General features: G+C 34.6%; 1 protein-coding gene across 1 annotated transcript in view; it reads right to left on the reverse strand.

The window, feature by feature from the left end:
• The window catches only part of ST8SIA4 (ST8 alpha-N-acetyl-neuraminide alpha-2,8-sialyltransferase 4), a 90,782-nt gene that overhangs the window by 53,396 nt on the left and 21,325 nt on the right, over nucleotides 1-16,061 (reverse strand). The window contains exon 3 of the mRNA XM_006755146.2: nucleotides 15,084-15,364. Within this exon, the coding sequence (XP_006755209.1) occupies nucleotides 15,084-15,364 (281 nt within the window). The remainder of the gene's footprint in view (nucleotides 1-15,083; nucleotides 15,365-16,061) is intronic.

Here is a 16,061-nt window from a genome sequence, read left to right on the forward strand (position 1 = left end):
GTAAAATATCGATAAAATCCTAAGCTTGACAGAAATAAATACTAATGACACATTTCATGAAAACAACTGACTAAACAGAAAAGGAACTTTTTCACAAATCCAGATTTGTTTACATTACTGGCAAGGTTGGGAAGAACAGTGTCATGTTATTTCTAGGAAAATCACAGAATGAAAAAAAAAAATCGAGCTCATTCCAAAATATAAAGATCTGAATGCTCAGGAATACGTTAGACTATGCCATTCCCACATTTCAGTCAAAACCAAATGGAAACCACTGGGCAAATCTGCTACAACTGCACACATATTATTTAATAACAGTTTTTTGGAGGGCTGCAGGGGAAGGGATGCCAAGAAATGTGTATATTATGCTTAATCAAATAAAATGTTAAGTATGCATTTAAAAATATCCAACTTTGGCTCGCTTTAAGGAGTAACAAGTATTTAGCTTAGTTTCTGCCCTCAGCCATCTTTTAATTAGTAGCTATGTGGGCATTGGTCTTCACAGTCCAATCTATGTGACCTCACATATACTATGTATTAAACCTCTCTGAGATCAAACTTTTTCTATAATTGAACCTATTAACACTAATTGGAATGATAATGGGGAGGGAAAGGAATGAAATATCTAAATATCCTCAGAATTGATTGGAGTTGGTAATAAATATTAGCTAATGTTTATCATTTTTACGTGGTCTTTCCTCTTACAACCTATTGTGAGAGTCAAAAGAAAAGTAATTGAATAATTTAAAGAACATGTCAAATAGGAAGAACTTAATGAGCAACAGTGTGGAAAGAAAGATTATTTATAGGTCATTTAATAAACCATTTTGTTTGGAATTTAGGCACCCTGAAACTAATTGGGGTTAGAATGGTTGATTTAATAGTTGATTTCATAACACCTTGAATATTAAGCAGAATAAATCTGAATATAATAGGCAGTGTGAAAACTTTAGGAGTTCATAAATTTGGCCTAGTATACTTAAGAAGAATGATTTGGTGTGATGAACACACAATACAGTGTACAGATGATGTGTTGTAGAATTGTGTACCTGTATAATTTTGTTAACCAGTATCACCCCAATAAAAGAAGAATATGACATGTGTGCAAGGGAATTAGGCTCTAAAATTAGAACTTTGAAGTAGTTTATATATAAGGTTGCAAAGATCTTTTAGTATGATAAAACAGAAACTGTTTTATTTCTTTTGTATGTGATATATGCAACTCTCATAATGATCCCGTGAGACCGAAACTGAGTTGTGGTAAATTGTACAAGTTGAAATAGCTTGTAAGTAGTAGAGGTAGGTTTTAAGCTCTTAAGTATTGTGCACCAGTTGATCCCTGTGAATGAAAAGTAAGAACTAGACCACAGAACAAATTTAGAGAATTCGGTCACAAATTCAGTTGCATTTGAATGTGATATAGCGGTGGCTTTTATCATCTCATTGATTTCATTGATTCACAAGTCTGGTGTGAAAGTCTAGTTGGCTAAGATAGAGGTTCAATCCTTCCTCACCTGTAATCACTCATGAATTCAAATAAAAATTCTACAGAAAAATTATTAGACTATATTCTCTTCCCTAAAAGAAGGAAATTGTCTTAGGTGAGAATATGAAGTAAAGTCTACCGATTGAGTTTAATTTAGAAATAAATACATTTTTATTTTTCTTATCTTTTCTCTGTCTTTGGAGATTTATTTCTTATAAGAAGTGCCCATTATGAAAAACTACATATGAGCAAGTGGTATTGCTGAAAGGGCAAATATGCTTTAGTATTGGAACTCAGATCTTAACATAATGAGAGGATACTGAAACTATCTCAAAATATTAAGAGAGTACTTGGGGGGCTATTAGTGACTTCAATGAATTTAAATGTGATATAAAAATACAAGCATCTCCTCTAATATAAAGCAATGGATTAAAAGTAAGGCCTAAAAGTGAAGAATTATTCCAAGACTTTAGCTAAAGAGACAAATTTGTCTCCATAGGCCTCTGCCTTAGACTCTCATGATTAACTCTAGCATATGAAAAGGCAAGAGTTGGGGAAATCAGGGAAGGTGGTTATACTAGTAGTCAGTTTTCCACCAAGTCCACATTTTTTTGTTACTCTTTACCCAAGGATATTTTTCCATTGATTTTTAGAGAGAATGGAAGGGGGAGAGACAGAGAAACATCAATGTGAGAGAGACACATATATTGGTTGATTTGAGAGAGACACATCAATTGGTTACCTCCTGCATGAGCCCCCAACATGGGTCAGGGATGGAGTCTGCGACCGAGTTACGTATCCTTGACCATAATTGAACCCCAGACCCTTCAGTCTGAGGGCTGATGCTCTATCCACTGAGCCAAACAAGGTAGGGTATGAGTCCACATTTTTAATTAAGCTCAAACTTAGCATTTATTATTCTTTTCCTTTGGTCTCAATTAATTTTGAGTGGTGTGATGACTTGCAAGTCATCACATATTTTTCAAGAAAATAAAAAATAGAGGAGGGGTAAAAGGAATGACAAGAGAAGCACAAGAGGAAAAAGTAAGACATCAGAAGGATAACAATTTGCAAATATATTTCTCTCCATTAAAAATTAGATCTCATAGCCTCTAGATATCAGTGTGTGATTGTGTGCACTAAGTGATTTTTAAGGTAAAAGCTTTAACTGCTGTTCTCTATCTGGAACTTCACAATATATTTATGAAAGTTCATTAACTTCATGAGCATTGTGAAAAACATATTGTTATACTACATGGATTTTCAAAGTAATTTAAATATGAGCTATTCATTTTATCCTTTATTATAATTAAGAAATTGCATGTGATTATTTTACTTTTCAAAAAATAAATTATGAATTATTATAAATGTCATGTTCCTTGAAATAGCATATAGAATGAATACTAAGCATACCCTCTTAATCCTTCCTTTATAATTAAATAACTAGGATAATTTTAATTTTTCTGAAGGGTGTGAAGGGTCATTTCTGACTGTTGTTGAGTAATTTCTTATTCATAGTCTTGGCAAAATCCATGACTGGGATATATAAAGCAAGATGGTAGGAAACCAAGAAAGAATGTATTTTTTAGGCTCTCTTGTCATAATCAGGGAACTAGACTACTCCATTGATCAGTGGTTTCTGGTTAGTTACTGAGTAGTTAGTGGTCACTGTTTTATAGAGGGAAAAACTGAATCAGCATGGGTTTATGTTCTTAAAAATTGATGTGCAATAAAAAAAAATAAAAAAAAAATTCCTGAAATATTATGGCTGATACTTTAATCATCCATGCCAGAAGACCATGGCGGAGAAACCATAACTTTTTCTCTTTGCCAATTTATGGAGTTAATAAACTATGTACAATGGGGTCATCACATTGTTTGCAGGAAACATCTGAGTTTTCTAACTTTTAGTGATTACCCAGAAAACAGGTCACACAGTACCATTGCCTTGACATTTAATTTTCTTGTTTGTCAAATTATATTTCTTTTTACCTTTTAAAAAATACTATCTAAGGTAGAGAAATGACTTCTAACTTAGTACATATGGTTTATTTGACACTCGGTTCTGGAAAGACAGTAAGTTTAATGCCCAGAAGACTTAGGCATTCTGATACCAATCAAGCATTCAAAAAAGTATCATATCATGGATAAAATACATGCTTTATTTTTGTTATCATAAGGTAGGCCAAGGCAACTTCACATTCATTACATCATATTTATTCTAAGTGTATCTTTCTTATGCCATCTTTCAGTAGAAAGTCACATTTTGGACTTGGTTGAAAGGTCTTGATATCTATAATTATTTAATCTTCCATATTGGATTTACTACAAAGTGCTAAAAATTCCTCTTAGAATATTTATCCAAATTGATATTGATATTTATCCTGAATATATTCTTTATTTTTATTGATAGGCACCACCATATTTCTTTGAACTATCATTATAATAATTTCTTAATTATTTTTCAAACTATTAGCTAAACCCATAGGTGGCATTAATTAAAATTGGGGTCATTTATCAGCAATTTTTAATAAATGATATAGAACAGAATGGATTAAATAGAAAATGAAAGATTTCTTGCACGTAATTTTCTAGCACATAATCTTACTATGCATCTTTATTATACATATTGGAAAATATTGCTCTAACCAGTTCTTTAATACAAGTACTCCAACACTTTCATTCTGTTTCATGGATGGTATCATCTTATTAAAATGAACATTTGATAATGTTACTGTCCTAACCAAAAATCTTCAGTGATGTCAGTTCACAGCTTTATAACTTGTCTCTACGCTTACTTTCCAGAATTTTCTCTATACAACCCCCATTACTTATGTTACATATGAATGACATCAGACTACTCCACATATTTATCTGTGTCCCTTTATTTATGACTAGAGGCCCTGTGCACAAATTTGTGCACCATTGTGGGCCCTCAGCCTGGCCTGCAGGATGGGGCCAAAACCAGCTCTCTGACATCCCCTGAGGAGTCCTGGATTGTAAGAGGGCACAGGCCAGGCCAAGGGGCCCAACTAGTGTACAATCAGGGCTGGGGAGAGACGCAGAAGGTTGGCCAGCCAGGGAGGCACCGTGGGAGTGCTCTAGGCGTGTCCAGCCCATCTTGCTCAGTCCTGATTGGCCAGACCCCAGTAGCAAGCTAACCTACCGGTTGGAGCATCTGCCCCCGGTGGTCATTGCACGTCATAGCAAGCAGTTGAGTAGCCTTAGTATATCATTAGCATATTATACTTTGATTGGTTGAATGGTCAACAGGTCAACAGGACATTTAGCATATTAGGCTGTTATTATATAGGATAATATATTTGCCTGAAATGACCTCCCTCAGGACACTGTAGCCTCTTATCTGAAAAAATGTCATAACTATTGTTAAAACTCAAAGGTTATTATCTACTACAATGATTTCTTTGTTAATTGCTTCCATTGTAGTGTTCAAAATACTTAGTTATTTTACTATATATTAAATTCTGTCATATTTAGTTGCTTGTAGTGAGTTGATATAGTTAATGAAATTAGTAGAGGTAGCCATAGTAATATCAACGACAGTTTCTCTGTGTATTCTATGTATGAGAAATGAGAACTATTTACAATGGTATTTGATCTCTCTAGTCTTCTCGGCGTACCGCTGATGCTCTAGAGCAGGTCTGAAAACATGCAGACCCTTGGACCAGAGAGTAACATATCTCTGGAAAGTGGGTAATTTTGCTTATCTGTTTCCCTGTTTAAAGGGGGCAGCCTCTCATGGGACAGTGATGAGGCTGCCAGACAACAACAACAAAGTCTACTACCTGGATGGGCCCCCAGGCTGTCAGTTTGTGAGCTCTGCACTAAATCTTCTGATTCCCTGGACAGTAACTTCAATCTTTATTTTTAAATGTTAGTTCTATTCAATATGTTAAAGATGTTCCATTAGAAAGTTGATATAGTGTGTGTTTTGAGAGTTGAGCTAAGGAAAACAAACATGTGTTAAGCTGCATTTTAACCACAGGTGCTAACTAAAATAGACCAAAAATCATTTTTTAAATCATCCCTTCAAGTTGGAATTATTTTAAATTAAACAGGAAATACAAACTATTTCACTGATATACCTATTTTAGGTGACTAGTGTTTTCTGAAAGCAGAACCATCATCATTCAGAAAAAATTAGGAAACTAGAGAAGTTCTAAAAGCTAATTTTAAAAAAAACATCCTGATCTTTTAAAACACTCAAAAATCAAAATTTACCCATAAGAAAAAATGGTAGATAAGGATAGCAAGTGGGGGGGGAAACCTTCAGTGTTTAGCATTCTTCAATTGTTAGGGTCCCTCCCTCCTTTTATTTTATTAAAGTATGAGAGGCCCGTTGCACAAAGATTCGTGCAATAGACCTTCTTTCCCCTGGCTGCCAGCACCAGTTTTCCTCTGGTACCCGGGACCCAGACCTTCACTCTGGCCACCGCCTTCCATCTTCGCTCTGGACACAGTCTTCGCTGCAGCTGGAGCCTTCAGTCTTTGCTCCTCACTCCAGCCGGAGTCTTCAGTCTCTGGCCAGAGCTGCTCCTGTAGCTCCTTCCGCCCCCCATCATCTCCCTCATAGCTTGATCGCTGCTTTGCCTGCAGACCTTGCTGATGGGCTCCTGGGTTCCAGGGGGCCGCCTTGCCTGAGGCCCGGCTTTCCGATCATGATCACGATCACGGGTGGCAGGCAAGGCAGCTCCTGGGTCCCGGGGTGCCACCTTGCCAGCAGCCTGGCTTTCCGGTGGCTCCTGGGGTCGCACACAGGGGCCTGGATGATAGCTCCCAGTGTCCCGCCCTGCCTGCAGTATGCAAATTAGCCGCCATCTTTGTTGGTGGCTAATTTGCATATCGCACTGATCAGCCAATGGCGATGGTAGCGAAGGTACAGTTAATTACCATTTTTCTCTATTATTAGATGGGATTACAGATTCAGTTTCTGTTTTGTAAAAATGAAACTTGCAGTTCTAGCTAAATCCAGATAAATGTTCTGCCTTTTGTTGAACATCACATAAAATATTGAAATATTCCTAAAAGTATATTATATATTACAATTGTCTAAGACTTAGAAATTAAAGAATATCTTAGATAATTCAAGAATAGATAAAAATATTTTAATATAAAATGCACAAAATTAAGCTTCTCAGATATTAATAGTTTACTTAAATACATATAGAAGATCATGCCTGGAGAATTTTAAAAATTAAAATGAAGGGCAAGGCATGTTAAGAAATTGGGTAAGATTTTTATTAACAATCTCAATCATTGAGGCTAAAGAGCATCATGAAAAACACATCCACACTATACTTTGCTAAGATGATAAGCACAAAGAATAAAGACAAGAATATGCATAAAAATATGACAGTCCTCAAAAGGAAATTATTTTTCCTCTCCCAAAAGGAACTGCCTTAAAACAAATTCTTTCATTTTATAATTAACTAGAGGCCTGTTGCACGAAAAGATTCGTGCAAAAGGCCTTCCTTTGCCCTGGCTGCCGGCACCGGTTTTCCTCCGGCACCCGGGACCCAGGCCTTCGCTCCGGCCGGAGCCGCCTTCAGTCTTCGCTCACTGCTTGGTGCGTAGGTATGCAAATTAGCTACCATCTTTGTTTGCGGTTAATTTACATATCTCGCTGATTAGCCAATGGGAGGTGTAGCGAAGGTATAGTCAATTACCATGTTTATCTATTATTAGATAGGATTTCTTCTGTCTCCCTGGTAGCAATACTTTGTTTCTAGCTTTATTATTACTGCTATTGTATGATTTTCTTATTTTTTTACACATGTCTGTTTGTTCCATCAGACTGAAAATTCCAAGAGAGATAGACCACATAATTTATCTTTCTATCCCAAAAACCTCCTGAGGTCCTTCAAAACTTGGCATTTAGTGGCTGCTTGCTCATTGTTTGTTTAAGAAAGAAATATCTGTTGAATAGTGCACCCACAGATTAATGAAACTACCACTTCCATTATTAAACTTCAAATAAATATTTTTTTTATTTTTAATAATTATATTTAGGTGACATTCACTTAATGTCAAAGATCAAAGTAGTACTCAAAAATAATTATGGGATTCTAATGTTGAACATCTTTCCTAAATAATTTATGAACCTCAGCAGAAATATTACTCCCAATTCTTTATAGGCTCATTATGCTTTTGTGTCAAGGCTGTGTTGTTCAGTCCAATATAATTTGCTAACCATTATGAAAGCTAATGGTTACTACCTACCTCATGCAACAGGCCTCTAGTTAATTATAAAATACTACACTTATTTAAGTTATTCAAACCTAAAGAATAGCCATACAATTGAGTATCAGTAATCATATTTTACAAATAAGGTGGGAAAATGCTTCAGATTACAAATCTTCAGAGCTGTGAGTTGAACCCAACTTTAAATCTGAAACATTAAAAATCCAAAAATTATTGTACAATATTTCAGTATCAAGTGATTTTGATTATCCAAAATACACAGTCTCTCTCTCTCTCTTTCTCTCTGTCTCTCTTTCTCTCTCTCTCTCTCTCTCTCTCTCTCTCTCTCTCCTCCCACAATGCCAGTCCCACTGTGCAGTGCGCAGCCGCCCTCCCTGGCAGGCCCCGCGGGCTGCAAAAAAAAAACAAGACACCTGACATTAAAGAGAGAATACTCAAAACTACAGGCTACAAAACTCTACAAGGTGAATTTTTTATATTTGTTAAAAAACAAATATAATGCTTAAGATCACTCAGGTAGTGTCAGGATTGAAATATGAGTCCAATTCTCCTAACTCCTAGTACAGCATCCTACTCGTCCATACTCCAGATTTTAACATAATTTTTAAAATTAAAGTTACTTTCATTCCCAATTTATTTTTTTGACTTTATAATTTTTTTTAATTTAAGGTTTCTTTTTAAATTTTGTTTTATTGCTTAAAGTATTACAAAGAGTATTACATATGTCTCCTTTTTTCCCCCGCTTTGACCTTCCCCCGGCCTCCCGTAACCCCCAGTGTCTTGTGTCCATTGGTTATGCTTATATGCATGCATACAAGTCCTTTGGTTGATCTCTTACCCCTCCTGCCCTCCCACCATCCCCGGCCTTCCCGCTGTAGTTTGACAGTCTGTTCGATGCTGCTCTGCCTCTGTATCTATTTTTGTTCATCATTCCCAATTTAAAAGCATTATTTGTGTTCACTGCATGAAAAAATACACACACACACATAAACATCGGTACCAAAAACAGAAATTAAACTAATTTTCCAACACAAAGCACTTATAAGTTTCCCTGTAAAAGACAATCACTGTTAATATTTAATAACATACTGACTTCTATTATTTTAAAAAAAAGTTTCCAATAATGGCATGAGTCAAATTATATACTGAAAATATTACTTTCTGTGGTTCCAAGAATTTCAGTGGTTGCCAGTGAAGTAGATATGGGAAGTGGGAGGTCTTATCTTCCAGAGAAATGTCAACAACATAGTAAATGATGTTGATGTGAAATAACTTCTCTATCCTTGTGATAACACTTGTATTTACTGTTTCTTTACATACTTTGAACATACCGTGACTTTCCAAGTTCCTGACCTTTTAATTATCTGTATGAATCATTAAAAATTACCCTTATTTTTCTTTGGCTAAGAAGCTATACTTTCCTGATTTTAAGTCTTACCAGTTGCCTGCAAACATGATGAGAAAAGGCAATACTCCGGACCCACGGAAACAAACAGCCAGATCAGATGATGCAGTATGAAGTGGAAATATTATTTCTACAAGCTGACTGATGAGGAGGAAATATATTTATAAAACATGGCAAACAGAAGGGAAAAAAAATCTAAACAACAATGCAAGTTGACAGGACTTATTCCAAAGGTATCTATTGAATCATAGGAAAATAGAGTCATGGAGTTTCAGATACAGAAAGGAATTTATGACTCCATCTCGTTCAAGTGCTGCATTTGGCATATCTGGAAATTGAAACCCAAAATGGTTTACCTTATTGTTCACAGTCACACAGCTATATTTAGCAGCAATGCCAGCAGGGGATCCAGGTTTCTGAACTCTCAAATAAGTATCATTTCATTTATACTTCATGGGAGAAAACACACTGCTTAATAACAATGGCCATTTAACTGCAAATATTTACATTTTCTGTGTACCCAGGTCACAGATACAATTTTCCTAGCATGAAGATGGATCCTATGCCATCAGAAAAAGAAAACTTTATATTTCTTTAAGAACTAACTTATATTTGGGTTTATGATAGCTCCTTTCACATGTATTATCTCATTTTATTTCTAAAATTAAAGGTAGGGATTATTTTCTTCATATTAAACATGGAGAATCTGGGGTTTAGAGAAGCAAACAAATCACTTAAGATTGAATATGATATATAATGAAAAAGCTGAAACTTGCCATCACATCTACCTGATTGGTTGAGGTGTTAGCTCCCTAGAGAGAAAAGGTCTTTTGAGTCTCCTGCACACTTAGCTATCTTTAGAATACTTAGACATTCTTTTGACACACAGTAAGTATGTGATAAAAGAAAGAAATTCTCACAGATGCTCCATAGACCGCAACTGGAGAAACTGTTCAACACTAAAAAGTCAGCTTGTTTTTTTATTTTTTTATTTCTTTGATTTTTTTAAAAAAAAATTTCCCCCCAGTTTTAGTGTGATATAGTTGACAAATAATATTGTGTAAGTTTAAGTGTACAACATGATGTTTTGGTATATGGATATATACTGTAAATGATTGCCAGAACAAGATTAACACATTCATCACCTAAGATAGTTGTGATATTTGTGTGTGTGTGTGTGTGCGTGTGTGTGTGTGTGTGTGTGTGTGTGTGTGTGTGTGTGTGGTGTGTTTGTGTGTGTGTGTGTGTGTGTGTGTGTGTGTGTGTGTGGTTTTATCTGTTGTTCAATTGGTTTTGTTAGCCTACACATTCTTTTTCTTTCTTTCGTGGTAAGTCCTCAAGATGTGAAATGTCCCCTAATGGAGACAATATCTCACTGGTCTTCATGTTTCAGAGTAAACATGAAACTAAAAATCTGTGGATCTAGTATAACACTGACTGTTATTTCTAATTGAAAAAGATAAGTATTTTGAATCTTAATTTGAAAATAAAGTGTTGGACTTTGAGTAGGTGAGGGGGGAAAAAAAAGCTCTGTTGTTGCTCCTTTCTCCAACTTACTGTGTACACTCGGGAAAGTCACTCAAAACTCTCTATGGAAAAGTACAGTTCGTTAGCCTAATCCTAAGTACCTCAGATGAAACCTTTGCATTTGGCTTTGGAGTACATATTTTGGGCCTATGTTCACTTACAGATATGAGTTTGATAGATGAAAGATAACAAATACCTTAAACCCAAAACTGAAGCCACACTTTGAAATCTATGGAAGGACCGATCAATTGCCCATTTACCAATGCTCATTTGATGTCAGGAAAGGATGATCTCTATAATATTTTACATTAATATCAATCATACCATATAAGCTTGGTTTATCATCTTACTCTGTCCAAATACTCTGACTTGGATTTTATCATAGTTTGCCTCTTCTAGTAGTTTCCTTATCGATTGCTCTTTCTTATCTTTGATTATTTATTACATGGTCCTTCCATCTGCAAATATGCTCATCCTTCTGTACCTCCAAATCCGTTCCTCTCTGGCTTAGAGCAACAGCAACAAAACCTCAACAAAAACAAGCCAAGAAACCAAGAAACTCTAAGGTTCTTTCTTGAACTACAGGATACCATGCAAATCCTTTAACATGGTGTAATAATCCTTCTTTATTTAAGCCCCAATCCCTTGCCATCTCCCCTTTCACACTGTTGCTCATTATGAATGTGATAATAGAATGGTCACAAACTCTGCTTTATCCAGAGACCACGGAAACCATCTGTCTTTGTGCTTACTGGTCCCTGGGCCTTAGATTCCTCTTTTCCAAGTGTTGAATGACTAATATCCAGGTCTATGATGATTTACTTGTCCTTTCTTGTCAGGCACTATGCAATGCCTTTCTACTTAAACAGTTATACACATTTGCATAGGTTCTTGGAACTGAAAATACTGAGTAGAGAAACATACTATTTTTAAGGCTTGTTTGAAATTATCAACTTGATTTTTAGAAAAGTTTAATCAATTTACATTTTTAAAGTGTTTTACAGGAGTCTCAATATCACTGCAACTTTGTACTGAATATACAGGACTTTAAAGTTCTTGCTGGACTGATAGAAGAGTAACTGTATCTGTTTATAATACTCTAGTTTTAGAGAGAAGAATAAGCATTTTAAGAAAATGTTTCAAAACTTAAAATACTTTATCAGTCATTGTCATTTCCATTTTAAAAATTATCTACTGTAAGTAAAATCTCTTTATCCAAGGAGTGACAAGGTTGGAAGAAAAAAGTTAGAGCCTTACCTCACATCACAAGAAATAAGAAATTCCATATTTAGTTTGAAGATGACTTTTTAAATTTTATTTTGTTATATTTTTTCATAGCCTTTTATACCCTCTATGTCCTCTACCACCTCCATCCATTCCCTTCCATCCCCATAATCACCACACTATTAAATTTTTTAAATCATAATAATAAGAATAAAATAAAAATTCTGATTTCTACCTACATTTTAAAATTAATATATATCACAAGGATAATTAATTTACGAAATGTTAAAATTTCACTGAAAAATATGAATAATATATTAAGTAAAAATAAGGTAGAAAATATATGCAGCAATATCACATAACCAATGTTATTATCCCTAAAATATAAATTACCTTTTCTATCAATAAGAATTTTAAAAAATCTTTATAATTCCCTGAACCTGGATCCCTACCAGAAAATTAGCTGTTTTCAGTTAAAACATTTGAGTTAAGAACAAACATATTCTGAGAGTGGCTGAAAAAGCCATTTTGTGAACACACAGAAAAGCAGGCATCTTTTCCTCTCTCTCCTAGAAAAGAGTCTATTTTGATAAGAGAGTACGCATTCATAGAAGATCAAGAGGATGATTTAAAGTTTGCTGTAAATTATCCACCAGTGGAGAATGAAATTTGATTGAATTATAAAACATTGTATCAATCAAGGCAAGTCAATTCCTCCATCTTTTTCTTTTGTGAAACTTATCATCTCTTCTCTTAGGAAACTACATCATCATAAAGTAAAACCTGTATCTTATTTCTTTAGTTTCCTGAAGAAATATATACATTCACTACAACTATTTCCAATTTTATGTATTTGGATTTTATAGATACTCCTATCTGTTTGAGCAGTGTTCCTGTGTCTGCATTTCATATTATTCAGCAGCAACTATACACATATCTGATAAATATGGGGAAAGTTTGTCCTTTGTTTATATCAGACAATGAGAATTTCTATTTCTAGTCCATGGGCATTGCTATTTGGAAATGCAGTGACAAATTTAATTTTTAACTACAACATTCAATTCAAACAAGATGTGCGTTAGTTTCAATCATTATTAACTTTACAGTTTATGCATTTATTTACTATATTTTTCCATCTGAATCTTAGAAAAACACTTTGAAATAATAGGTGTATTGTTATTAATACCACTAGAGAGTGGGAGTAATGATGTTTAGAATCTTAAGACATTTGTCCAATATTATGTTTCTAGTAATTTTCAGGAACCCAATTTTCTGATCCTTAATATCTAGGACATTTTATTAAACTACTCTTCATATTCCTGTATTTTATTTTTCATTGTAAGGGTTTAGATGAACTTTACTTACATGTTAAATTTGGAATTCAGTGTTGTTAAATCTAAGATAATACATGAATAAGAATCAAAATTTTTTCAAATCCTGCATTACTTCTTTAATTTAATAAATAAATAACATATACCTCGTACCAATTTCGGGACTAGATCATTAAGACACAGGGCAAATAAGTAAATTTGTTGGAGAGGTCAGCTTGCCTAGAGCATTGTCCAGGCATATTGAGCTGTTCAGTACAACCCAAACCTTAATGCACATAAAAATCACCTGAGCACTCTGCTCAATGCTCATGCGGACACAGTAGCTCCAGTACAAGTTCAGAGATTCTGTGTTTCTAACAAGCTTCCAGGTGATGTCGATGCTGGTAGTTGAGAACTGTGATTTGAGCAGCAAAGATTTACTTATATGAATGTGGATATATTTAAATGGATATTTTAACTATCTCTCATTGCTATTCTTATATTTTTAGGGGGGGGAAATATGAACCCAGAGGAAATTAGGAGGGAATTTGTCAAGCATGGCAGGAACTGAGAAACAAAAGAAGAAAGGGGACACTTAGAAGAAAGTGGTCTAGGCTAAAGGGAAGATGGGAACAATAGAGAATGGGAAAATGGAAGGCACAATAAAGGCATATTCAAGACTTCAGTTTATTTGTCAACATGGCAAGTCAGCATACTTTTTTTTATCACTAGCTGCCTGGTACATGAAATTCATGCACTGGGTGGGGGGGGGGTCCCTCAGCCTGGCCTGTACCCTCTCACAGTCAGGAATCCTCGGGGGATGTCTGACTGATGTGGAAATGGGAGAGGCTCCTGACACCGCCAATGTGCTCGACAGCTGTGAGCCCAGCTTCTGGCTGAGCAGAGCTCCCCCTCTGGGAGCACACTGACCACCAGGGGACAGCTCCTGCATTGAGTGTCTGCCTCCTGGTGGTCAGTGCGTGTCATAGCAACTGGTTGTTCCACCATTCGGTCGATTTGCAAATTAGCCTTTTATTATATAGGATTATATTGCTCTGTTTCACATTTCGGTAGACATATTTCATTTATTCAGTGAATTTCCTAGAAAACTAAACAAGCAAAAAATTCTGTTCATATATATATAAACTGGGAATTAAAAATTACTACTATTTATGATACCATCACAATCCCATGTCTACTGTTGTTGTCTTCATTTAATTAAAAGTTAACCAAGCACATGACTCATCAAATATCTGTTTATCATCAATGACAAAACAACAGGAGTGTTTAATTATGTGTGAAAACTCAAAAATTAAAATATACTAACAAACACAAATACCACATAAAAGAATAATGAAGACAATTTGGCCTAATATATCAAATGTAAACTTGTTAAATTATGTTTTTGAAATCTGCTAAATAATTATCAGTATAAAGTAAACTTAACTTATATCTATTACATCACTGCATATTAATGTTCATAATGTTTGTAAATAAAGTATTATAATATAATTCCTTTAAAGAGAATTATGAATATAACTAAGTGAATTAATTCATTCACACATATAATTAATTTCTCATGCTCATGAATTATTTAATATTAAATTAATAAATATAAAGAATAAATATTAATAAAAATTTTCCTATATAGTGTTAAATATAATAAAATTGCCATTTGATTAAAAATTGCTGGTATGAATCTTTTCTTTCAATGATATAATAATTTTATATTTCAGGGTAAATGTAAATTTGGATGTGACACAGAAAAAGATATAATAGATAAATATTTGTTTGGGCTTTCAATAATCCTGAATATTAATGTTAGGTTTAAACATTTCTGCCAGCTTTGTACTTCTAAATTAAACTTCTTTGAATAAATTAAAATCTTTAGGAAAAAAACAAAGCTCACCTTATTACAAAATTGTGACTGTCAATCTCCTTTCCACATTCACTATCCAGCAGAATGCCAGAGTTTCCCACAACTGCGCAGGTCTTAAATCGGCGGTTCTTCATCGGTGACACTTCAGGGAGCAGGCTATGCAGATCCTGAGAAATATTTAGTGTCCGGCGCCTGTCAAGCACATAGTGGATGACATCACCAGGCTTAAAACTGCTCTTGACCACCGAGACATCTCGTTCTGCATCTAGGAAACGAAGAATGTTCTTCCTATATTTGAAATATAAAGTTTTCTATTAATGACAACATATCAAAGAACTGGTGATATATTTTACAAAGTACCATAGAATGAAATGTAAATTGGTAAATTGCTAATCTTAAATTGTAAGTTGGTAATTAAAGCAACCTGTTAGTTAAATGGATTCTATAGGAAATAGAGTATATGTTTTAAAAATCATTTGCACATAGTTTCTCAATGATTTTCAAGATAAACATGGTATCTGCACCTATTTGTGGAATGGCAAAGCCCCTCATCTACCAAAATATACAGAAAAAAATAGTTTAATAAATAAAATGCAATTGTCATGACTTGCTTTTGCATAATTAACATTCTACTAGTATTAATTAATGTTCTATAGTTATCTATTTTGTTTAATATTGTCTCCTTAAGGTGAACAGAAATAACATGAAATTGTTTGGAATTACACCTTAATAAACTCTATTAAAATAATTGAACCCTCCAATGAACTTATATACATTTACCCAAATTATGTGTATATTACAATTATTTGAAGAAGAATTAAAACTATAGCACTATCCCATCTAATAAAAGAGAAACATGCAAATTGACCATACCCCCGAATGCTTCCCATTGGCTAATAAGGGTGATATGCAAATTAACTGCCAACCAAGATGGCAGCCAGCAGCCAGGCAGCTGAAGCAAACAGGAGGCTTGCTTGCTCCAGTGATGGAGGAAGCCAAGGTTCCCCG

This window comes from Myotis davidii, unplaced genomic scaffold, assembly GCF_000327345.1.
Source record: "Myotis davidii unplaced genomic scaffold, ASM32734v1 scaffold473, whole genome shotgun sequence".
NCBI lineage: Eukaryota > Metazoa > Chordata > Mammalia > Chiroptera > Vespertilionidae > Myotis > Myotis davidii.